This window comes from Varroa destructor, unplaced genomic scaffold, assembly GCF_002443255.2.
Source record: "Varroa destructor unplaced genomic scaffold, Vdes_3.0 BEIS01000002.1, whole genome shotgun sequence".
Taxonomy (NCBI): Eukaryota; Metazoa; Arthropoda; class Arachnida; order Mesostigmata; family Varroidae; genus Varroa; species Varroa destructor.
The window spans coordinates 28,656,265-28,682,937 of NW_019211455.1; the positions used below are offsets into that span (position 1 = coordinate 28,656,265).

The 26,673-nt window shown below is 41.1% G+C and overlaps 2 protein-coding genes, 1 long non-coding RNA gene and 1 other non-coding gene across 22 annotated transcripts in view; 2 read left to right on the forward strand and 2 right to left on the reverse strand.

Annotated features, from left to right (window-relative positions):
* The window catches only part of LOC111245259 (phospholipid-transporting ATPase ABCA1-like), a 70,281-nt gene that overhangs the window by 9,468 nt on the left and 34,140 nt on the right, over nucleotides 1-26,673 (forward strand). For 4 of the 19 annotated variants that reach the window (XM_086980961.1, XM_086980951.1, XM_086980967.1 and 1 more), the window contains exons 2-6: nucleotides 5,766-6,526; nucleotides 7,207-7,454; nucleotides 9,208-9,294; nucleotides 22,343-22,616; nucleotides 26,008-26,143. In XM_086980961.1, the coding sequence (XP_086837087.1) occupies nucleotides 7,221-7,454; nucleotides 9,208-9,294; nucleotides 22,343-22,616; nucleotides 26,008-26,143 (731 nt within the window). In that variant the 5' untranslated portion in view covers nucleotides 5,766-6,526; nucleotides 7,207-7,220. The other 15 variants (XM_086980959.1, XM_086980952.1, XM_086980962.1 and 12 more) reach the window with 12 other exon arrangements.
* On the reverse strand, nucleotides 7,134-8,836 carry LOC147757632 (uncharacterized). The gene is made up of 2 exons (XR_015321850.1): nucleotides 8,545-8,836; nucleotides 7,134-7,585 (listed from the first exon to the last, which is right to left on the reverse strand). It is a non-coding gene; the product is annotated as an uncharacterized LOC147757632 (long non-coding RNA).
* Nucleotides 17,088-17,711, reverse strand: LOC111245262 (uncharacterized). The gene has a single exon (XM_022793394.2). The coding sequence runs from the start codon at nucleotides 17,709-17,711 to the stop codon at nucleotides 17,088-17,090; it is 624 nt and encodes a 207-aa protein (XP_022649129.1).
* On the forward strand, nucleotides 21,531-21,602 carry TRNAC-GCA (transfer RNA cysteine (anticodon GCA)). The gene has a single exon. It is a non-coding gene; the product is annotated as a tRNA-Cys (tRNA).

Genomic DNA, 26,673 nt, shown 5'->3' on the forward strand with positions numbered 1-26,673 from the left:
ATGAGCATGTAATTGTGTCGGTGTGTGGAATACTATTCGTAATGAATTGAAGCAGCTTATTCGTTGTGAAGTCCGTTTTACTCTGCTGATAACGAAAACCCAAAGCGCCCATAAAGAAATACTCGCTATTTTTTTTATGAGCGCTGCGAATTTCTAGAATGGTAGACGTAACCAGAACGTAGCATGTCATAGCAAATCGGAAATCCTTAACCCAGGAGCCCCGAACCTGCAAGACTCCTTTGTATCATGTTCGATTCTTGTTTGTAAAATTACTAAAATAAACAGCTTAAACCGTTTGCATCAACCTTATATAAATCAACAGCAAACGTTGTCCTACACTCTGCCTCAATTGTTGCCATGGTGACAATGGTGAGCTTGATGTCATACATAATTCAGATGTATAATTATACACCGAAAACGAAATTATAGTTTTTATCTGCAATAATCCCCTTGTGACCATCCGGCTTATCAAAACAGCTGAGAAATTGGCAGCTGGAGACATAGTACCATTCAACGGTTGACACACTTACGTGTCTCATGTAGTTTTGTCTAATGCTGAAGCTCTGGCGTAGAGCCTATTACTACTCATCACATAAACAATACCATTTAACTAACACATAAATTTGGATTGAATCCGGGGAATTCCTGGTTGTGTGTGGCGCCTTGCCTAGCGCGCCACAACCTATATTAGGTCACTATGGGGGTCAAATGCATAACCAAGGCGCGTAGTAAAAAGACTGGACTAAATCTCAGCCAAACAAGCGTATCAACTGCCAAAATTTTTCTATGTATTCGAAAATTTTGCTATCGTCGGGAATGACGATAAATAATGACTATTAGTATCAATCGGCAGAAACTGTCTATTGGCGAAAAGTCGTCGTGATGTTTAATCACGACAGCGTTACGTTCGAACAGAAAAGCTCACGTAGATTTTCTGTGCTTGGTTGTCGACGGTAGCCAAGACAATGAATGTCCTGTGTATCGAAACCTGGTTTAGAGATTGTTTTACCTATGCTTAGTCAACTCATAAGGACAACCCGTAATCGCGGGACCGCGATATCGTGTGTCGATAACGAAAAATTACCATACGTGATTGATGCTGCTAGATGGCAAACAGGCAATCATAACTCATAGCCGGAACTCTATCACGGGGATGGTTTCATCCGATCTGTAACAGTGTTGCCTTCCGATCTTAAATATGTGAAACGTGCCTTTAATTCCGCCAATTCCAAGGGTCGTAAATTCGAGTGTGTTTTCTGTGCGGAGCCCTTACATGAGTAACCCCCAAACCGTTAACTGACTTCCCTGCTGTGCCGCTGGGATCAGTAACGACGTACTAGTTGTATTTAGCTTGATACTATCCTTTTGCTCGTTCCAGTTTTTAAGTCAACAGCGGTCTAGCTTTGACGGTGATGGGGCCATCATAGGTGCGTTCATAACGCCGTTTAGGATTCAGGTCATTACTTGGCTCCCTAACTCCGAACCTATATTTCGTTTTTTACAGAGTTCCGATAACTCCAGTCCGTGTACAACGGTTAATCTAGTTGAATCCAATTGAATATGACCAAGTTCGCATTTTTAAATATCCTCGATAAAATTTTGCGGAGGGGACAAACAGGAAATTTGCATAGAACGACAATTACTTTAGGTCCATTTCTATCGTCGCGTACTGTGCCTGTCCTGCTGAGAAATCACAGCATCCACTAGGGCACTGATATACGTGTATGAAGAGTTGTGAACCATATTTTGTGGCCCTTTTCACTTACATTCGCAGTGCTCAGATCTGTTTTGCTAAGATCTTTTGGTTTACGTGCTCTACCTCCGGACGGCATCATGGATCCTTTCTTCGTTTAGATTTTACCTTCTTCCTCAAAGTTATGGTCCTGTTTTTCTTCTTTGCAAAAGATTTTTTTGAGTTTTTCGTCGGTTTGCCCTTTCTGACAATTTGTCGCGCCTTTTTATTCCTTGATGCGTTGTTGTCTGCTACTGCGGCAGCTCTGTATTTCGCTACGTTTTTGTCTTTTGCCAAAGTTCTTGTTTTCGACGAACGCTTTTTTACCTTATGTTTTGACTGCAGTATCCTTGAGTATTCCGAAGGAGTGTTAAGTATCCATGTAGATTGTTCGTCATAAAAGTCGTCGGTCAAGACGTCCGGCGTGTCATCGATTTTCCTTGCAAGGGCTTCCTCATTCCAGTTCATATGAGCCACATCATACACAGCTCTAGATGGCGTTGGGACATTACTTGCCTCGGAGTCGCTTTGGGTGCCTTTTACAGTGTAATTTTCTAACAACGGCGATGCCGCGGATTCTATTAATGTTATTGGCCCTGTTGGTGCAGGCACTTGGTTGTCAGGACCTGACATCGTCGTTGTTTTAATTGACTAACGGACGTGAGCTACAAAACATAAATCGATATAATATTAAAGGTTACCTTCAAACCTGTGCGAAACTTGAGATGAAGGCAAAGCTTCAGCAGTTGGCAAACGATATGGCTTAATACCTGTTCCACTACGTTTTGTGGGTGCGATCGAATAACTTCGGCTACCTTCAAAAAGCTCACGGGAACTCAAACTAATTTGGAAAATGGCATAATAGCGTCCACGACTGCCATCATGTTAATTCCTTACGGAGAGACTAGAGTTACTTTGTCAGGCAGCTGGAGTCTTTTTAATCGAGTATTCAGTACAGAGAAAACTTAGTTATCGTCAATCCTTGGACCAATTAAGAGTCAACCTAGAAGCGTCCACGGATCGTGTGTGAGTCGCGCGGCGTTCCTAAACTTATTCAGTGCATAGAAGGAACTGTCCGCGGCACAGGAGCTAAGTCAATGGTAGTAATTTCACACACCTTAGCGATTCTCTGAAAAAATTGTACGCGTCTGTGGCTTTTAACTTTTACTCACTTCGAGGCCGCTCTCATGGAAAAGCTATTCGCAGCCTCTCGGAACTGGTTCGCGCACATGTTTATCATATATGACAGCTTAGGGCAACACAATTAGAGTATTATAAGCGTCCTTATACAACACAGTCGGCTAATCCTAGCCATGACTTCTCAAAAAAAAAAAAAAATATATATATATATGTATCAAATTCGTTTTTGAAGTAATCCAAAAGTCTCTTTTTACTTGTTTATTTTACTATATATATATATATATATAGTGAGATCCTTATTACTTATAGGACGTAGGTATATTCAATTTTCGCTCTTCATGGTCTTAAAGCAAATTAGGCGATTAAATGACATGAATGACACCATTTAACTTATTATTTCATAAAGTGTAGCATTCACTTTCAACGAAACCTCCAATTCTCAGGACTATTTGGTTGAGTCAGCTGCGTTTGTTTAAGGAGTGCCTCAAACGAGGCCAGGCTTCGGACTTCCCGGATGTCGTTAATTGGCCCCAAAGTTAGATCGCGGGCTAACATCTAGACAGGTAGGTAGTTATTCTTATGTGGGAGCTCTACATATATACACACATGCGTGCAATATCAAGTCCAACTATAAGGGACTTTAATATGCACAGGGTTTTCTGTGAGTGCGCTTCTTTCTAGGCAAAAGGCATCTTATGCTTTGTTTTTGTCATATGCTCACACTGCGCCTTCTGGCACAATGGTTGTCTCCTGTAGCAGACAAACGGTCGCTTACCTACGGTGCACTAATGAACGACTAGTTGCTCTATAAGAAAGCGTCTATAGACCAAATAGAGTTATTTGTAATTGATCGAGTCCAGAAGATTACGTCGTTCTATCCGGAAAAACCGATTTCCTTATCCTTCTATTCTGCTTAGGCCGGCCTTTTAGATCTTTCGTTTATTCGCCATTGCATTGACGTAGTTATTTTTGTTTATGTCCCCCACCGCTGGCTTAGCATCACTGTCTAATCTCCTAAAAAATCATCTTCTATGTTCTTCGTCTGCCTGTCCCTATATACATTTATAGGTGTATTCCTGATGATCGTTTGGTCGTCTCAGGCTTTCCTAATCTCTATGCTAAGGGTTTCATATGGGTAATGCAAGCCGCGTTTGACATAAAGCGACGACAAGAAAGCAATTGTCATATTTTTTTTTTCCAGTAAGATACACTTGTTCTTAACAAAACACTCCTGTCTTAAATCCTATCGATTCCGTGTCACTTTCGTCTTCGTAAGATCTACGTAACAAACATATAGTAGCATGGCCTTTGCTTAGGCTGGACGCGTGTGAGATTCCTTTCACCTTTCATTCACGTTTTGTCTGTGGGGAGGCTAATCGACGTAGACGTTGACCTGTCGAGTCAATAAATGTGAATCAACCAGAGTTTAGGTACTACCCTGGATGTGGCTAAATTAACCAGTTCGTTTTTAGCATTCCGATATGCAAGTATATCCATGTACAGATGTCTTTAAATATATACATCAAAAGGTATAAATAAATTAAAAGAATAAAAAATAAATGCTTTTATTTCCAGCTCCTGACTATCTATAGTTTCCATAGGCACAAAGCCGTCCTATAGCAGTGTATCAAGCCATCTAGGTCAGTAGTGCGCCATTGCACTAGTCAGACTGCGACCCTATAGAGCTTTTATTATAAGTGGATGAGAAGTACCGCCTGCCGCGCCATTGTAAGTGTATTGTCGGGTAATTCTCGAGTGCTGTTGCTGCTACGTGAGACGAGGGAATATGTGCCTAGTTTCTTTTGCACGTCACTTACCATATTACAGATATAAGGAAAAAAATTGGCAGCACACAGATTTTTTTTTATTTCTATCAAAGCGAAAAAAGCGCAATACGGGCCACGATATTTGGGATATATATATATATATATATATATATATATATATATATAAAGGATGATGCAGACGGACCTTTTCCAACAAAAGAAGGTGCCGGCGAGTTAAAATGGAGTAAACAACAGATAAAAGAAAGACACTGGGCAAAGACTCTTATATATAATAGGGAAAAGTCGCGTACGAATCCGCGAAAATCAGATAGTATATGGCTACTACTGCCAGCAGCGCCACTTATTAAGACGGTAATGGCAAGGAAAGGGCAAAGGAAACTAGAAAAAATCGGTTGGGGAACTAATGGCAATGACAACCGGGAAAAAAAAAACTAGGTAACGAAACCAGACGGAGCCTATATCACAATGCTGTACAACGACCCTATTAGCTATTGTAGCAGATTGATTACACATATACTTGGGACTTAGAGATTAGCTACTGGGAAAGCAACGAGGCAAGCTGCAGAGAAGTTAAATATCACATGCGCAGCTACTACTGCTATTAGCAGCATGTTCCGAGTTTGTGTAGGACTAGCACCGATTTCGACGTCCGATTCACCACTGCTTCCGTGGTGGATCGAGGACGAGGCCTCCCTCATTCGGGCCGTCGTTGCACTTTTTCTCATTTTCTGTTTTTTTGTAATAGGTGGTCTCGTACGAAATTTATCATGGCTTGATCCCGCTCGTCATCTCCTAGGGGATTCCCCTTTTTCCTTTCGCCCCACAGAGGAAGCTACCCAAACGAACATGTATAGAAACGATCCGAGAGCGAATCATGGATAATGATAATATAATTATGCAGTTCTGTTTTTTCCGAACTAAAAAGAGTGATAGTCTCGTTTTTTTTTCTAGTCCTTTGCTATGGACCGGCCGATTTATTGATGTTGGTGTACGATATTAAACTTCTTCTCATATCAACAAATGGGTAGCGGACAGTTCATTGGTGCTGACTCAGATAATCAGATGTTCGGATTTGCCTTTTTTTTTTCTCTCCTTTGAAATTTCAGCGAAACAAGGGATTTTAACGTGTGTTAGTTCCATCTCATTCAGACGATCGGAGACGACGTATTTGCTTACGGCCGTCGAACACTGCTGTGGCAGGAATCAACAACTGTGACTCAAGTTAGCTGGATATCGCTCTAATACAACAGCCATTAAAAAGAAAAACATTACTCATTTTGTTCTCAATTTTTTGACAACGTACACATCAGTTTTTTAAATAATTATACGACCGTTTGAGTTTTGTTCACGTAGATTTTGATGAGTAAATGCTCACTATTCTTCGACCTGTGTCCGGTTTACTTTGATCGTTCTATATAGCGGAATATTTATCACATCCGGTATGCTTGCCGAGTTTAGTAGTCAATACGAAACCGACTATTCTAACTGGGTTCCCCAGAACACTTAAGAAAAGTCTCTCCAGGACGGCCTCTTCGTCTTTTCGGGTTGTTTAGTAACGGCCCGCTTTATTTCGTCGGGTTGCAGCAAACTCTCCTCCTCAACCTCTCCAAAGGATTGAAAACTTCAAGGCTGACCGCTTATAAGTTTGTGCAACCATTTCAACTTCAGTACGAAGTAGAGACGACGATGAACAATCCATTGCTTCAATAACCTCTGAGTTTGCCACAGAAATGATAGAACGGAAGCTGTAATTCAGCAGGCGATTGCTTTAGATTCATGCCTGGCCACGATAAGTGATAGCGTTCGAATCTATAATATTAAAACTTGTGCCAGAAGGTTACATACGGTAACGTAGTAGACAAATAGAGTAAGTTTGTATGTCATCGTATTCGTTCTCCATAGCACTGTTTGCGCGTTCAGTTTATTTGAATTAATTAATTAATTAATTGAGTTAATTTGAACATTATTGTTGACTGTTCGTGCTGAATCAATGATAGCTAAAAGAAAAAATATTAATTTCCACAATTTGGAGGGATATCATACTGGTTCATAGTAATAAAATGCGTACTAGTAATTTGGCAAAAAAGTATCTGACGGTGGTATTAAATAGTCGAGTTGGTTAACTATATCAATGCGGAATTAATTGTCTCACCTCTCTCTAATCGGATAGTATACAGAAGGTGATTATTTGTGATCAAAATTTTAAGGTATACACGTAACAGAGCGCCAAAATAGGACGAACAAATCGTTTAACGTGACCCTATGATAGGTTAATTGTTATATCGAACCACCGTTGCGATGCATGAAAACTAATGTATTTTCTACCGTACAGAAACCCATTTGAGGTGTAGTTGAAGTCTGACCCATCAGACCTGATGAAAACGATCTATGACCATTAAATCTGCTTCCCTGAAACTTCAATTTTTAGTAGAGCTTTGAGTACCAGGAAAATCGCAAAAAAAAACACGATAGGATCGTAAGTGCATTTAACCTGTTACATTTATAAATTCGTCCAAATCTTCTTCTGGTTTGTTTTCATTTAAGCAGGATATTGGCAGGATATGCGTTGGTTACCGCTGCGTGACGCGAGAACAAACGTACGGAAAGCAGGAATAATACGATATGACTTACGATGCGCCCTCTGGACAAAAATGTTCTGTAGTTTGATCTCGTACTTCGAGTGCAGTATTGTTCAGATGAAGTTGAAGGCTGCGGAGTATTTACTGCATAACAGCCGCGAGTCATCGACGAGAACGCCTGAGGTCGCTGACGTTATCATCGTACTAGTAATAGTCGTATGTATCGTAAAACAATTCTAAGCAGCGGACGAACGCTTGATTTCCTAGTTCATCGCGCCGCTAAGCGCTTGTTGCCTTTACTGTCGTCACCTGCCGGTCAGCCGACCCATTTGCCCCTGGCTGTTGAACTGCAATAATTTTAAAGGTAAAAACCATCAACCCAGTTAAACCCATTCGACAAGGACCCATATGTGAAACGTCTATAGCATGTTAATTGCCAAATTATTTTTGCGGTCGTGTGTTCACCCGTGTACCTTTCGTAGCTTCTTTACTCTAAATGTCTGCTTGATATAGGCGATTCATATTACTCAGTTTATATTGTAAAATGGCAACTAAAACCCAAATCGGCTCCAAATGCTTCATCAAAGTACCCAAATTCGGTTGCAGATATTAGATTTTATGTAATAACTGAGATTTCGCCAGATTATCATACAGACTATCAGACAGATAGATATCATACATACAAAAGCAAATTTTCGTGTAAGTAGTCTTAACTGCAAGTAAATCTGCTCAGATTTTTCTCTCGCCTTTAATGGTCCCAAGTGATCTATCGGGAATGGGCTAATAAAGCAGGCACTTAGCTTCGCTATATCTGGGTTCGCTTATGGAAAATTTCTTTTCGGGGCGAAAAAACGGCAATCGCTGGGCTCACACGAGGCAGCGATAGTTCTTTCAGACTGAAGTTAATCAGAAGAGAACTCTCTGAAAGTATAAGGGCCAGTACGAAATAGACGATGGATACGACTCTGCCGATTCATAAATGACTGTTAGTTGCGAAGTTTGTTCTCCTTTTTGAGACAGTAACTGCATTGAATCCAAGTAATAATTGGATTTGTCGCGGTGTCAGCCCTAATTATTTCGCTGTCTACACAAAGCAACAACCGTGTGCGCCCCTTCGTAGATGCACCTAACAGATCTTACTTAGAGGATTCAACATGAAAATCGCCATTTTTATTACGAACATAAAGCTTTTCGAGTGCATGGTAAAAGTACGACTCTAAACTCGCTAAGCTTTGGTTTAGGGCTTCGCCGCTTGCACTGTTCCTTTAAGCAATAGTTCTTTTAGGCCCGCTTATTGACAACGTACCTGGGCGGAACGCTTCGAACATTCGTACACAATTAAAAAAAACCACAATATTATCAGCTTCACGCATCGACACCGGTTCCAGCAGCCGGCGGAGATGTTACCAGCTTGTTGGACAGTCACTCAGTGCAACGTAACTTATTCAAAAGGTGCCACATTAGATTCGTTCATTATGTGTGGTACTATGATGATTTGGCAAATCGGCAATTCGCAGCGAGATGTTTGCCACAAGTGTCAACTAGACTGAGTGGAATGCTGAAAAAAAAACAGCCCAACGACCCTCGCTCGATGGTTACATAGCTTCTTGACAATGGTTTAATGAGACGTGTACATACACTGTTAAACATGAGTATTTCAAACGTACGAATGAATTGTCTGCGTAGGTGTCTAGCTCCGAGATTTTTTGCCGCTTCTTGTTTGGCTACTGCTGCGCATTTTGTGAGACGTGCACCTCATGATGCACGTATCTGGTCGCGAGAATTCGAAATCCGAAGGAAGAGTCACTGCACGCTGTTGACTGTTCAGATGTAAATAAATACTTCTTTCATTTAACAGTCTGTGATACATCACAGGGTTTCAATTGCTGATAGCTGATTGTCTAGGTTCTGTGAGGGAAATTTTTTTCTACATGACAACCCACTGCCTGAACGTTCCGAGACATTTCAGGACACGCGACTTGAACGAATTGATTGCGGGAGTACAAGCCAAACCGAATCGTCTGTGCGCGATAGGGAAGATTTAAGCAGCAGGAAGGTAAGGATCTAATGAATATAATTAACAGGCATCGAGCTGGCTCACGCAAGCCGCTTCATGCTAAACATTGTAGGTGTAAACTAACTAAATTGTGCAGCTTAACTGAAATAATAAGGCCGCTTACGGCCTGACAAAAAGGAAAGTGATTTAACACTCGTACCTACAAAAAAGGGTGCAAAAAGCGCCTTCCAGTGGACTGGAAAGTTTTTCTCACGCGATTTATTTACGAGACCTTGGTTTGTTCAGGCCATCATATGGTTAAATAGATGGAATATTTGTCAGCGGAAAACGTTTTTGGAAGCTGATGAAGCCTAGAAATGACTCTCCGATTATTTCGACTCAGAGGGTTGAGAATTACATTGCAAAGCAGTCGACTAGCTGCTCGATAAATGCCAAAGGACCAAAAACAGCCTTGTTAAATCTACAGGTAAGCAGGGGCATAGGGTCTTATGTGGCTTGCAAAATGGGAACCAGGGATCCTACGATTTCAGGTTTCGCTGACCCTACGTTTCCGAATAGCTTTCAACGGCCGTTTGATAGGCCTGACGCACAGTTTTTGAGTTCTAGGGAAATCGATGTTCAGGGCACCGTTATTGACGCAGAATTTCGATGTTCGATCCCGGCCCATTGATCCTTTGCTGTTACTAAGTAAAACAATGGGGGTGGCTACCTCGGTGTTAAGATACAAGTAACTTAATTGTAATATACAGTAGTTTAACATACGCATAAAAAGCGGAACTTATGGTATGATATTAACGGTATTTCTGGATTAAACACCACAGACTTTAGCTATAGTTCAGACGGTGCGACACAATCAGTTGCATTGAAATAAGCCTAAGGTCTCTCTATCTGTACCCTTTGATGCTTTTTTAAGCTCTGTGTCTGAAACTTAAAATAAATATGCTAATAAAGATGAGTATAACTGTGTCAGATTCCGTCCACGAAAATATATAACATACGTATTTGTTATCTTAGCGTTCATCGTAGAATAACACGCAAAAAGTGGAATAGGATAGAGTAGATTACTATACTTAATAAGGTAATAATCGACTTTATAAAGAGCAATACTTGGACCCATTTTATCGATATCTAATTAGTGATTCCACACTGAAATTTCTTAATAGAGAATTACATACAACTTTTATTTTTCATTTGCGAATAAGGGTGCCATACTGCGATTAAGTGGGCCGAAGTAACTCTCGTCCAGTAGCACAGCCAATGCGATTACACAGTTTTATCATGAGGGCTTTTCCACCATTTTAGGTGTCGTCTAATCGATAACTCTCTGGTAGATAAAATTAGTCCGAAAAATGCTTTACTTATATAGATAATGCAGTAAAAACCCCGTAGAGAATACTTTACTAGAACGTGCGTCCACAACTTTGCGACAAGTCCGCTTTGTCAAAGTTAGCTGTGAAAGACAGCCGTCGCCAACATTGGATACCTCGTTAATGTATAGAACAATCCGACCTGACCTCTAGATATTTTGGCTGGGTTACCAATTACAATACACATCATACGCTCTTGTTATAAGATAGCGGTTACCTGCCCCTTCTGATCTGAAGCCATAAAACAATTTGAAAATATAGCCCTCTAGTGAGCGGAATATGACGAATGAATAATATGCTCAAGTGACATTTTACGAAACTGCACCAAGAGAGCAAATATATATAAGTAGCATTAAAGAATTATACCCAGTTCAATTGAAGAATACATTTTTTTCGACCTTACCGGGTCCTAACCGTAAAATCCAGCGTGTGACTCCGCTACTGTCAGTTTCTACGGCGTTAAAAGTTCAAGGGATACTTGCTCCTTTTCACGACTATGCTAATTAGCACCGAAGCGGAGGCAAACGTTCGCTGATTTTCGATTTTTTTTTTGCCGCAGTGTTTTTTCGTTGAACGTTTCTTTCTCCATCGGCAATTATTTCACTTCTGTCTTCGTCTATATATGCAAGGATAGGCCATGAGGCCACGCCAATTTGGTCGTGCCCTTCCTGTGTTTTTTTTCTCGCAATTTTTCTGCGAATCCGCCTGAGCCATTCCTATAAAAAGGTTTCCCTTTCAAGTGGATATTCCAGAGATTTTGTGCGAATAGTATTCCATCTGGCTAATTTTGGCTATTGACTATGGAAACTTCAGTGTAACAACATACGAGATAATATAGCAGTGCTGAACATTAGGGGTCGTATCGTACTATTGTACGGTTCGTCGTATAAATAAATTGAGTCTTTAGTCTTCTGCGTTAGTCTCTAACCCTATTCCATAAAGATACGATAGATTTACATGAAACAAGTTGGATACCTACCACAAAAAATAACGTATCTCAACGTATATGCAGACAATTTATGCCTGTTGTTGAACTGTGAATCATTTTTCGTACAAAATTACGGTACCATAAGGCCCGTCCTTTACGCCAATCTTCAACGACGAACAAAATGCTTCTATTCAGAGAAAAAGGTGTACAACACTAGGAACTGTTCATAACAATCAAATCTGCAGAAATCATTCTTCTAGACTTTAGCTAGATTCTAAATCCTCAATGTGCATTATTTGTTTGCACAGATTAATGGTTAATAATACAAAAAAGAAAAAAACCAACTTATGAATCTGCTAGTGAGTTTTTTTTTGTCAATGTACTCGCCTACTAGTGCCCCACTGATGAAGGTGCCAAAAGAACACAGCATTCTGATATCGAAAACTAGTGGACAAAATCGGCGTCTCTTCTAGCTCGAAACGAATCTTGTTAGAGGGATGAAGGTGGTGTACGCTCTTGCTAGTGTTACACACAGTGCTTTACGTAGCGGACGTGGTGAATTATTCTGGCCGCATCGTCAATATGTTTTTACCATTGTGAGACCTCATAAGTGACATAATAAAAGCGTATTCTAATCGAATTAGGGTTCAGCTGTTGCTCCATTCGGCTCTAGCTTTCATTATCGATACTTTACCTTTTACCATAGTTTTATACCTAGAATTTCTGCTTGGCACGCTGTTACACATCTACAATGCCCCTGTGCAGTGGCATTGGAATACTAACTGATGTCAAGCGAAGACGAAGGAATCCGACAAACGAGTAATTCATCAAATCCGGTTAGCGAAAGATCGTCCTTCTCTTCCATCGACGGTCCTGTTGTTGACGATTTTCCTTTTTACAACTATGACCTTCCGATTGCTCTTACAGCTCGTAGCCGTTAGTGTTGTACTTGATTCCAAATAAACAGGTCAACTTGCTGCAATAGTTCGTGACACCAGTTCCTGCGTATCGTTACCACCCCCCTATTCATTGGCTAGTACCGTTGTCTAACCAGGACTAGCGGCGACTGCCGCCCCCCGCTACTACTACATCATTACAGTTACTATTGGTATACTACAAATGAACTAATAAAAACATAACTCAATCAAAGCCAGGACAGCAACAGACGTTGCCAGGTTATCAGGGGCTGGCTTACTTGAAGCTGATCTGAAGTTGGCCTACTTTGATGATTTATTGCTGTTATTCCAGCAAGCACCGATAATAGAATAAGTGATAAAATTACCCGAATTTTATTGGGATGTTTCTGCTACCGTCATTGTGTGGTGATTTCCAAACAGATCGCGCTCGCACATGCCTGCTCCCTATCAGCCTATGAACACTAGTTACTATTTGCCATTTTTGTCGACTGTGGGAACGGGATGGCGGGGGCTAGCGGAGGGGTTTTGTAAGAGCGTTATTTAGTCGTGACATCGGACGCCACCACCAGTGCGACCATCGACGACGTGGAATGGCAACAATCCGATTGATAGGATATTACCACATTGCGCATTACAGAATTGTCCCCTATTAGTCCTTTGAGGCTACAGCTGATGGTAGCGCTAGACCATTAAGACGGGTACAGGGGGGGATTATGTTTTGAGGGTGGGTAGGAAAATGGGGTGTTCACAGAAAGCGGCAACATTTTGAAATACAAAAAAATTCTTGGTTTGGAAGATGTGGCATGTTCTGCGTCTGACAGATCCCTGAAAAGCTATATGAATGAAAGGTTTGACGATTTTTCAGCGTGTAATAAATTTATAACAAGCCTCTTGTTTGTAATGCTCGAAGTTACACTTAATTTGTGTGCGAATTTGTGCATTCCTGTTAAGGATAAACAACTACAATTGTTTTTTACTCTTGTTGATTTGCTTGTCAACCAGCGTTTCCGCTTCCACAGGTCCTTCAGATTTCTTGCTGTGTGATTGGTAAACAAATTGTCAACGTACAATTGCCACCTCTAAAATGGATACTTCGATTTGTATTGGAAGCAAGAGATAAAAAACAAAAAGAATGAATTGTCGCAGTCGTTCAACTCGGATTAAGCATATGCTGGAATGAATCAAGAAATATATGTACCCGGCTCGGTATCGCCGTTAAGTACTGTTTTAGATGATTAGTCTCAAGCACGATATAAAGTATTTCCACGGCAAGCTAATAAGATCTGTTTGAGTACAAAAATTTCAGTGCACTATGATCGTGTGAAATTCTCTAGAGTTAGGCCTTATAGGTCACGCCCTGAAAATGACTGTGATTTTTGGCCAATCACTGGTTACGTTTCCAGCAATTTGAATGCTAGGTTTTTTTTTGTCCAAAAATCGATTTCGACGAAAATGCGATGATGTTTTGTCCTTGACAAGCTAACCATATTATGGTATAATTATTCGGTCTTAGCACTTCGCTCTAGATTTCCATTCTCCTATCTGTTTGTTATCAGCACTCTTCAGTAGTTGTTGCATAGGCGTAATAGGGATAGAATGAGTGTATCAGCAGTAGGCACTAGAAAATGCATGGCCGTCTGGACAGTAAAAGCTTTGACTGAGAAAACGTTTAACTAAAGAAATAACACATGGTACACCGTCATGTTCATCCATACGGCAATGCCGGTATGTCAAACTGTCGGACTCGAATCCTCGACCCACATTGATCGTATCTGGATTGCAGCGTAGAATCATGGTAGCGTGCGTTCACCAGTCTCCAGAAGTTTTGCTTATTTTCTGCTACATCTTCTTATCCGTCGGTATCGTCTGGGGCACCCCCATAATTTTTCTAGTTAATTTCAAACTGAATATACAGCTAAAAACTAGGCTCAATTTATCGTTTGGTAGTAATATTTCGAATAATTGTTCGCCGTTTACGCTCGTTTGCAATTATCGTTAATCACTGCGGGTGGCCACTTCCGTTCCTACTCTTCTTCGAACGACCTAAAAATATTACGATTTCAGTTCTGATTACCGTTTGTACTGTCTGCTGAAAGTAGATGTGCGACCTACTCATCGGTCAGGCCAACACTGAATCCCTTTCCTTGGCATCAAACGTATCTATTCAGCATTGCATATTATCTAATTTGTTGTTTTCCTAGGTAGAATATTGTCATTTTTACATCGCGTCCGTCAGCATCAGGAAATCATGCACGAGACAGCATCCTGCCGATTATCAACCTACGGCGTCTATTTGTAACATGCAGAATGACAGACCATCCACTAGAAATCCAAATGTTACCGACATAGCGAGTTATAGACCGTTGCGCTCTAACCACTGACGACATACGCATTTATATTGTAGTGTTGCTGGCAGTTGAAGATCTTAGCAGCCATCTATGGGAACAGTTTCCTTTTTTAACTATGTTTCGAATTCGGCATTGCTCTGCTAGCTTTCTACATGGAACATTGGGTCAAGACGTGTACATTACATATAATTGCCTAGTAAATAGGTACAGCTCGATAATATTCAATGCGACAAGACCCACTGGTATTGCCGCTTGTCATAACTAGCGACTGTAGCATTCTATAAGGTGCCTCAGCGATGCTCCACAACGATCGTGACCGCCGCGTGCCGCTAACCGCTGGCCATTGACCACTAGCCCACCTGAAAGGGGCACGTATCGTAGGTAACGTTGTGCTGTGTTCCACGATCATCAGTAGCGGTCGAAGGCAAACAGACTGCGGGAGGGTCAGCAACAAAAAAATTGTGTAATGACAAAAGTTAAAGTTTCGCAGTTACCATCGGGTATTTGAGTTGCGTTGTTTTACAGCACGACGCTCTTTGTCGGCATTTTCCGTATAAGTGATCTCTACTGGCAGGCATCACGGTGCTCTGGCAACTGCCACAGCCACCCGAACTTACTCGAATTTAATCGTACATAACTTTCATCACCTCTGCAAGGCCCGCAAGTGTCTATTGCTGGTTGACACAACACGGAAGCTTATTAGCAATTGTGGCCCTTTCTAATGCCGTCTGTCTGGGCATCTACCCGAAGTCGCCACGCGCTCAGGTCCTTGCCGCTTCCAATGGTTAAATATCCGTTCTGCTTGTGGGTAGGCACAAAGCGACTTTTGTTAACGCAGGGTGCGTTGACTGGCCAGTCATCTTTAAAGGATAACGGCTGTCTCTGACTACCCCCATCTACGATTAAACTGTCGGACGAAACCACTTGATATAGCAGTGATGCGAAGCCATTTTTGCGGCAATCAAATCGTCGTTAACAGCAAGAGACCTTCGGTAATCGTACCGACTATTTCGGCAGCAGTGGCAGTCATGGCAGTAGGTGCGGCAATATATATTGTGCATGACGCCGAATGGAAGTGTTCGCGTAAACTGATATCGAAAAAGGCTCCGCCATTTGTTGCTGTAATCACACGGGCAGATCCTGTTAATCGGCCGATATCCTTGCACTTCGTAACGCTACCCGAAGCTGTGTAAAGTAACGCTACTCCATGGGTGACGCCCACAGATCGATGGTTCGTCCTGACTCACCTAGGTTATTTTCATTACGCAAAAAAAGTGTCTCGTACAAATATGGTACATATTTATGGCATGAAGAGGAAAATACGTAGAATTATACGCACCCTGTAGATCCTATGCTTGCCGTGAACGATCGCAATTAACTTAGAGTTAGGTATTGGAAGCTCTAACAGTGTTGACTTCGAGTTTATCAGATTTAGCTTACAGTAACTTTTCATGTTTCTAGATTCGGAAGTTTCGAAAACTACAAAATAAGCAGAGTGTGTGTATATATAGAACCTATTTGACCAACGTACACAAGCCTTGCAATGTAGCATGTTGAAGGAGATTATCAATAACTAACGATTATCTAGATGAACGACACATTAATACTAGTTTTGTAAGTTACAGTTAGGAACTAAAAAAAGTTTCAAACTGTGTACATATTCATAGAATACATTGGAGTGTGTGCATTATGTAGTGTGTATTATAGCACAACATCTATTAAGTTACAACATTATCGTCATCGGCGTGGTATATTTAACTATTCTTGAGCTAACTCGCAAAGCAATGGGTAATGTGCATTGTATGCATCAGGCCGTATCGACATCATCATCATCTCTTCCAAGTACTGTGGTATTATACACATACACAAAAAGCCGGCATCGAGCGTTTCTGCATTTTAGATACCGATACAAATGATTATCATCTGTTACTCGGATGAATGTGATCCAATCCTCGATAACCAGCTTCATCTTCTTTATACACGTTCTTCTTATTTACATGTTTGTTCCACTAGCATCTGGCTTGCATCGGCGGCTTGAAATTTCTACATACGGGTTTCTGAGGTTCGTGACGTGCTAAGAGACGTGAAGGTAGGTTAGATGTAAAAAGGAGTCACTCGCTAGACGACGTAAACAGTTTGATTTGCATGAAAATCCATGTATTGTACAATTAAGTTGATGAAGTAAAATCGTCATGCCAGCTATTATCACATCGAGCTCTCATTGAATGCGCACCATTTGGCAGAACGTAGGTTGTATGACCCCTGCGCTTTTTCACGCTTTGTAGCCGTGTTCAAAGTGTCCTCCGTAGTGGCTGTGACCGTGATCGGCTCCATGGTGATGATGCTTCTTGATGAAGACCGGCACCGGCACCTCTACCGGCTTCTTGACTATGACCTCTTTGAAGACAGGCACCTTGACTGGAATGGTTACTGGCTGTGGAACATGAATGATTTTATGTACGGGCAGCGGGATATATTTGGGGACTTTTTGGGTCACTGGAACATGTTGGGTCACTGGAACCGGTACGTGCTTGTATACTGGGTATGGCGCATCCTTGTAGACTGGAATGGGTACCGGCACTGGGACATGGTGTGCTAGAGGGTAGTGTTTATGCACGTGGATGATCTTCGGTACGGTGACGATTTTTGGAATCTTCTTGATTACGGGATAGGGTTTGGGAACTGGCACGGGATGCGGAACGTGAATCGCGTGAGGCACTGGAATGATCTTGTGCACTGGATAGGGACTGGGAATAGGAACTGGATGTGGCACTGAGACAACTTCGTTAATAACTTTCACCGTCTCATGCTGTTGTCCATACCAGGCTCCATCCAAATCTGTAGCCTGGGCTAATGCCAGCGTCACGCCAATGATGACGCGCTGGAAAGCATGCATGTTTATTTCTCCATGCACTAGCTCAGCAAAGCACACTCGATCTGCACCCCAGAGCGTATTCCGAAATTTCAAATCGTTTTAATTATAGTCCTAATCGATAGAGAAACCGGTTGTAGGAACACACAGGTTACGACAGATAACTTTGAGTTTAACAGAGCCGGCGTGTAGCGATGAGGAGTGAAACTTTGCGCGTGGGTTTTATGGACACTGCGCCGTTATGCCCAGTAGAGCCCTTGCCTCTAAGGTGGTAAGGGCTTAACCCAACTAAGCAGCACCAAGATTTCGAATTAAATACTACTCTTACTTATTTGCTGTAGCAACGTGCCGTGTCGGGGTCCGCTGCGGCCTTTACCTAGTTGCAATAACTTCAGTCGTCTTCTTTTCTTCTGTAGCTATCTACTAGTTTTCTTTTTATACTCCACCTGGCAGATCGTTCATAATAAAATCATCACGCTATATATTTTGGAGTCCCGGGAACTGTCGATACCAAAGATGGAGGTTTTTGGGCGCTGTTTATTCCGTTTGACTGAGGGACGACCTCGTGTCCTTCGAGACGATCATTCGCTCATGAGATTTAGTCTTTAGTACGTCTTGCATTTTTTTTTAATTCTGTGCTTCTACTAACGACCAGACAGGACGTCTTAAAAAACGCTAAGAAGCGTGCTACCTATCGAGGTTGCTTGGCTGGCGGGCTGACGCGTTGGCTGTGTTCGTTGGACTATTAACGGCGGTTTGATCGAGAGCCCCTGGGATTGCGTCCTCTTTTTGTCTGAGGTCACAATGGTTCTGCACGACACCGCTTGTAGATGCCGGGCAAACAAAAGACGAATACATCACAACTCTTTTCCTTTCACAGAACCCATTCCGGCGTTGCCGATGTAATAGTGCTAGACGTCTGACATGCCAAAATTTTAATATTAAAGCACCATAAGTTCACGCCGTATTTGAAAAAGCTTCCCACATAACAAGGTGCGGCCCGCCTCTTAATAAGACGCGCAGCTCACAGTATCGGCAAGTTGATTCAACTTGAATCCCTGCTGCGATCGCAATGTCACGCCTCGCAGACTCCAACAATCTAACAGAACAGGAACCTTTACAGAAGCTCGTGACTAGGCGAGAAATAGGAAATAAATGCGCATAGGGATGAGATTAACAGCCGAAAACTTAACATGAAAAAAGCATAGTAACCAACCACATTGAGTACTAATGTGAAAGCAAGCAGCCATGCCTCATGAGTAGAGGAGTTTTTAAAAGACTTTAGCCAGCAAAGCTTGTCTATGTTTTGTCCGTAATTAGAGCCTCGTTAAACAGTAGAAATGGAGAGAAACGGGTTACGGATATGTATATATCACACACTAATTATCACACACACTAATTATAATACCCGGTTCGAAGTGATCGTGAACCAGTCCCGGGCCAAGGTCAAGCATACAAAGAGGGCCTAGGACTCAGTAGGTGAAAGTTTCACGGTACCAAGCAAATACGGCCTTATTGGAGATAAAGTTTACATAATCCATCAGAGCCTGACCTCCCTAAAAAAATACTAACATTTTTTCAGTAAATTTTCACTTGCATTAGAGAATGTGTTCACCCGGAGTTTGATCCACCTCGACCATTAATTTGACCGACAATGATACGCATGAGCAGGAGTTGAAGAAGACTTGAACATAGTTTTATCAGTTATCACACATGTGACATGTTATTACATATTGCCTAAGGTATATTGCCTTTTTGATTGATGATGATAAGTTATCTTTTTGTTGCATTATGTGTCGACCACAAGCATACATAGATTTCCAACGCAGATATAGACTTTTCAGGGCCAATTGGTGACTATATGCACGTAGATATCTATCGTAAGCTATCAACAGACTCACCCTCGCTATAGTTTAAGGTTGGCTTTAAAAACGTAAGGCTTAATTAAAAAAAAGCATAAAATCGCAGCAAAATATGGACTGATAATGGGAATTATTGCTGGTAATTTCTAGGGCAGTTTTACAATTCACGAGATTAAGAGACGGGGCCTAGTCTATATTATAACGACAAATCCGCAAAGAGGCCTTATAGCCATGTGTTTTTTTATCAGAACAGTAGTTTTTTCCAGTTTGTTACGCCACGAGTAATCGCTGAGATACCAGATAAAGTGTGTCTTCCTCTGCTGACCAGTTAGACATTGAATAGACGTCCGTGCTTACTCGTTCTAGACGTCGAACGTATAAACCTGTGTCTCGATTGAAATAAACAGATAAAAACCATAACTTCGATGATAAATGGAACATTTGCCGGCAAAGCGCTCATTTTAATAAATGACACATCTGATTTATGTAATTCGTTGAAATAGACTCTTGATCGCAAGGTACTAATGGCTCTATTGAAATTTCAACATGGCCCATTTCCCGCATGCTCGTCTGTACCCGTATAAACAACCCGAAACAGATAACATCATAACGCACCAACAATTATATTTCCATCAATAAAAAATGACGTTCAGTAAGCCACTGCTGTCATAGTTTATTGTTGACCGCCAACTGCACGCTTCTTAACACGTCCTCATTTACACGTGCAGATCTCAAACGATAACGGCGCCCATTAGATACAATATCTGGAAAATGTGGAGACTGTTTTCATGAGGTCGTTTAGGCCCTCATGCACCCGAGCGCTGCATGATGTCATCGTTGAAGTGGCAAACGGCGTGTGAACCACTTCACGGCCTCTGATAGTATAACGCTTCCACTTTTTTGCGCTTTACGTGCGACACTTTAACCGTCGGTATTAGCTTAGAGGACAGGAGATAAAAGTATTGTTAAATCGGTGTTTTCGCAAACGGGGGCAGACTACAGTTTTCTCTTACAAACTAAGTTTTTTTGCATACCAAACTATTTATTGATTGTATATAAGTGTCTGCATGTTATCGTATAATATATGATATACAAACAGTGTTACCGCATCATAATAACTGAAAATATATGGCGAGCTGGTATTTATACACAAATCGCAAGTTAGTACAAGGTGTTTACCAAAGTGAGATAAGGTCGTTTCGCCTTAACAGTTCCATAATCATCGAGTTTAATAGCGGTGAGTGCTTTTCAGGCTGGGAGCGTAACGAGCAGCGGAACCATGAACAATCTCTGTTAACATCGACTGCATCTTAACTCTTGGCGCTTTACTAAACTTTAGGCAATTTTCCTAAACGCAGGTCGTAGATTTTCGATGTATTAGCTTTATATAAATTGTTAAGAACTGCTACGGATAAATCCCTCAAGTTCTCTGTATAAAAAAAAGATTTTTGGGAAGTTACCTTGCGTACACCGCATGGGGGCCTCGCTGTCTAGTCCAATGAATTGACTAACTCAGGAGCTCTAGCGTACAGACCATACAAAGTATCCCATGTTGTCCTTCGTTTCATGGTCGAAAAAACAGCTCCTACGGTAATCGAATTTTGTATTTAAAATCACCCCCTCAAGCGGCAGGCATTATTACCGCCTGGAAGAGCGAGCGTGAACATGGTAAAAAGCTGTTTGTGTGACTATGTTGACACTGAGCAGGACGTTGTTCCAACAAAACTACACCGTCCGCCATTGTATAACATACTGTATATATAAAGTTGTGCTTAGTCAACAAAATGCCCTCATTTAGCACAGTACAGGTACACCGCGAATGGATGAGTCCGTATGATACGATAATATTCGCGTAATTCCAGTCAACTAAATACAATCAGCCTAATTTTACCCGCCATGTGCAGAAAGTCGCGGACGACTAGGTGACACCTTCTTAGACATATGAATCGTCTATAGCGTACGTGAGTGTCTACTGTACCAAGGGGATATAGCTCAGTGGTAGAGCATTCGACTGCAGATCGAGAGGTCCCCGGTTCGAACCCGTGTGTCCCCTTATTTTATCAAAACCATTTGTGGCAAATCGCAGACAACAGTTGTGTTATTATAGGATATATTAAATTCTGCCACTAGTCGCATACGCTGTTAGCTGGTAATAACCATTTCTGCCTTCAAATAGTCGATTCGTTCCTTTTTCTATCTCTTCACCTCTACATGTGAAGTCACCAAAATCTACGCTGCCTTGTTATGAAAAAAATCTGGCCTCAACGAAAAGCAAATTGTATGATTCAACGGCAGTTATTAAGGAACGTCTATTTAATTTTTACTTTTGAATTGTTAAATTTAAGTTAATTTTTTGAAGTTAAATTTGTAATACAGCGTAACATAGCACGCGAAAATGGTTGAATTGGTCCAGAAATTAGCGGGTCAAATGTTTAGAATTTCAAATTGCATATTAAGTTGTGCAATTAAGCTGTAATAAAAGTATGTGGTTAGACAGATGTGGTCGTTTTGTCATAGGTCGACCCGATCTGTGAAAAATAATTTCTGGTTATTTCCAAATTTAGCAATGATCAACAAATTGGAACATCCGTAGCGGCAAAAAGCAAATTTCTTATACACGACAGAGAACGTTCATTGTCATACAGGCATAGTCACTCTCAGTTCCTCGATTTCAACACTCGTCTCATACGACGATGGCAAGGGTTGACATCAGAACTCTATCAGTGTCTACTTAATGCCTCAACAACAGTGAATTATCTATCTGGCTACTGTTTCTTTTTGTATCTTTTTCAGAGGGTAACCCTGTGCTCGTCTGCGGGTCGCGCCCGGGACGGTAGCGGTACACAACTAATCTGGTCGTCTAACAAGCGGCTGACTCTTGACGAAACGGCTCGCTCATCGAAGGCGATGAAGTTTTGGGGTCAGCTGCGTCTTCTTCTTTGGAAGAATGGACTCTGTCATTCGAGGCAGAAGCTCCGAGTAACGATTGAGGTTATCTGGCCGCTATTACTCTTTCTGATCCTTATGTGGGTTCGGACACGTGGACTCAAGCTCTACATACACGAATGTAAGTCGAATGAAAGGCCGAACAAGATATTCAGAAACAATGTGCGACAATAATTTGGCAACTGGTTGTAGTTTTGTTCCGTGCCATTACGTATGTAAATATGTGCATAATGGTAGTATTGTATGTCCAGAGTACCTGTGGATTTACGGGAATTAGATAAATTGATCTAAACTAATTTTTGCTTCAACTTTTCAATTAAAAATTTGTCCAAACCAGATACTCCCCGACGGGGAATCGAACTCACGCCTCCCGCGTGACAGGCGTGCACACTGTTTGCTAAACTACCAACGAACTGGAGGGTTACCAACATATTCCCAAAAAAAGAATCGTTGACCATCTCTTATAGTATAGATTATATTATTTTAATCGCTTATTAGGGTTTCCTTTGTTTCACACTAGTAGAGCGAACTTTAATATAACTCACAAGAATAAAATAGGTTTCTGGTTAAGAAGAACAGGTTTATAATTTAGAAAAATTAGATCAGCTTTAAAAAAAAAATCAGCGTCAACTGGTCCAGAAAAAGTAATAGGACACGTTTTGCACTTCGTAGTAAGCAAATTTCTACCTGTATTCTATTTACGTTAAAAGTAAACCAATCCAACAAAGATGGTCATTTTCTAACATTTATGGAGAGTATCGACGCAGTCTTCTGCTTACTGGGAAAGCTCTACATATACTTAGAAAGGGTAAACTCTTGCAAGCCTTAGGAAATCGTGGCCTAATCGGCTCACTGCAGCATGCGGCTGCTAGCCTGAATGAGGCGCAACGACAAGTCAATCTGTCCTAGTTCTTAATAATCTTGCCAGTAGTTAGGCTAATATATCATGGCAGTCATTGTAACAAGTTGGTATCGAATGGTATCATGTTCTAAATCCCGTAATACCTCTATTAATACAAAGACAGCAGCAGTAATATAGACATATAATACTTACATAGTATCATTAACTGTCATCTGGCCAGATAACGAATGCAAGCGTAGGGCTAAAGGGATAGGCTAAACAGGTCAACGTAACGTTCGACTCACGAATTGGTCAATTCGCAAGGCCTAACTGCATTGAACAATCCATAGCAGTTTTAGGGATTTTTATACTACGTCAACAGTACGAAGTTGAAAGTCCCGGTACGCTGGAGTTCAACCTTGCATTGCGTTCGAGGCCGCATACGCTGAGTAGCCGAAAACGTATTGACTGTCTTTCTCCCTAAACGGTTACATCTTACACGCTTGTCATATCGGACGTGCAAACGTTGTGGACATGCCTTTACTTATGCTTGAGATATGACATATTAAAGATGAAATAAATTTCTGCAAAGATTCGCTGTAATGTTATTATGGTGAAAGCACAAATTCTGCCCAGGCCCATAAAATCTGTTCTGCTTATGATCAAAATACGTTATTGGAAGATGGTTCTGTCGCATCCGTTCGTTGAAAGTTTCAACATGAAAGATGCTTCTGCAAGTGCTCGATCAAAAAAGTTGACGAAGGTTGGACAAGGCCGACATATGATTAGTAATAATCTCACTAATAAACTAAATAGTCACTGCTAAATATATTTGAAGAAACTTAGGAAGAACAAAAAGTTGAACACTGAATGCCGCACGAGCTGATGTAATATAGTTTATTCAATCAAATTTCCGTCCGCAAAACTCTCAAGAAACATAACGAAAGCGAGCAATGTTTAAAGCAATTGATCATCGGTGATGAAAACTGGGTTACATGCTGTAATAATGAGCAAAAAAAAAAAAGAAAAGAAAAATATGCTTTACAATCTGTGGCGAAGCCCACATTATATCTAAGAAAAGAAGAAAGTGACGCCATATGTTCGATAGGATTGGAATTGTTACTCATAAACAAACAATACATTCGGACCTCCCTGTCAACATCTGACAATAGTACGGCAAGCCATCAAAGGAATAGACTGAAATCAAGAAATAGAAACAATGCCGAACTACATACATGTTTACCTGTCCGGCAAGAATCGATAGAACTTGGATAAAGAATTATCACGCATCCACCCCACAGTGTGCATCATAAGACTAGAATCTATTTCGGGCACCATAAAACTAATTGTAATTTCAACAAAGGGATGTAAGAATCAGTTGTCACAATTTTACTGCACAAAGCAAGCACAATTTTTCTGCGGTAGTGGGATTATAGTACTACGGAAAAATGTGCTAGAGGGTCATCGATGAAAATAGCTCATGTTTATTTTGTAGCATAACATTATTGACAAACACAAAAAAAATAATGTTTGCTTTAATTCTGCCTTAAGAACGATCAATGCTTTTTGTGTTAGCTTGAAGCAACGCATGTCGCAACTATAACCGAGTCGTGTTTGAGTAAACAAATGGCTGGTCCTTATCGACCATTGGTAGGCGAATGTAGGCATCAATCCAACGAGAGTTGGACCCCCGAAAATGATTCGGTCAGAGGCTAACAGAAAGGAAACTTTAATTCATTTTGACTTCATTTCTGAGGCGTCGCGATTGTACCAGACCCGCGCCGCATTTGGGTCGTGAACATATGTGGCTTCTACGATAGTGTCGGGCTACATAGGCAAGCTACGGAGAATGGAGATTCATCAGAAGTTTCAAAAGTAGATCCCAAAGCCCCATAGAAGGGCATGCAGTACTTTCAGATCGTACTCTATTGTGAGGAAAGCGAATGCCGAACTGGTTTGCAGTAAAAATTGTTTCACAGAGGGAGTTTTATGCATGCAAAAGTTAGGAAGTTGGCGGTGCAATAAAGGAATCTGGTACGCTATCTTACATTACATATATACATGAATATTTTTTTGCATGAATGCATATATCGGTTCCTGCACAAACATCTTGCTTTATGTGGTCCCATACTGCATGGCCCACCCGCGTTTCTATAAAAGTAATGGCTTGTTTTAAATATCTAATTGTTGATTTCTTCGAACAAGCCTTATGGGCGCCAACGAGTTTTTCGAGTAAAATAATAGTTAAATCTGTTTCTATAGACCATTTTTCATTATATACAGCGAATTGTGGATATAGACGAGTTTTTACCAAGGACATCTAGCAGAATCCAGGTAGACAAAGGATTTGGACATTATATGGACAGAATGCATAATAAGAGGCTTGCTAAGGTACGCGTAGGCTAAAAAAATAGCAGGCAAGTGATTTCTTGATTGCTATTTTCTCCGGGAAAGATGGATTGCAAACATGCAATATTTGTCCTAAAGAGATTGTTTTTTTTGCTCAGAGAAAATCAATCACTAATTCATCGTGGTACGGGAACAAGCTAGTCAGAGTCAAAATCCATATTACAGTTTATTTTCAGTTAGCACACACAAAGAGAACGTAAAGGGTAAACGTTTTAGCGTATTTGATTACAGCGTACCTGGTTTTTTTGCACGTCTTTTTCAGGTCATTTCGATCAGAAAGCGATGCCTTCGGCCGGATTCATCCCGTTTATACAGAGCACCGTGTGCACCTTGAACAACACCTGTCATGAGCGGACCTCCCCCGATAATCGTTATGCGTTTGAATACAACACGTCCTTGTAAGTGAAATATTTTCACAAAGATTGCAGCTGAACTTGGAATGAAAATATAAACAAGCAAATGCAGCAGTCTCTCTATGACTGGAACATCTGCATTTAAAACAAACCGAGTTTCCAAAAAAATCTTCATTGGTAAATCCCCAACCTGACAGTCAATTCGCGATCCCGGCTAGAAAATTTTTTCTAGGTAGTAAGCAATATTTGCAGTCCTGTTGCTTCTAAATCATACGTTCACTCTGTAGATGAACAGCTACCTACACCACCATGGAAGTTCATGTTTCAGTAAGTTTCTATCTGGCATTCGCGTTGAGCATTGCCACTCCTCGTCGTCATGTCGCTGTGGTGGAGTAAGTTTAAATGAGTAATAACTAAGCTTGCTCTGTGTTGTTTTCGTGAAGGATGCATCCATGTTGGGGAGAATGTATTGGCAGCTTGATGAATGCTGATAAAGCATGCAAGAAAGGAAGTTCTTTCTAATTAGACTGTTCTGTCAAGATTCGATTCCCACAGAGATCAATGTGTAATCTAAA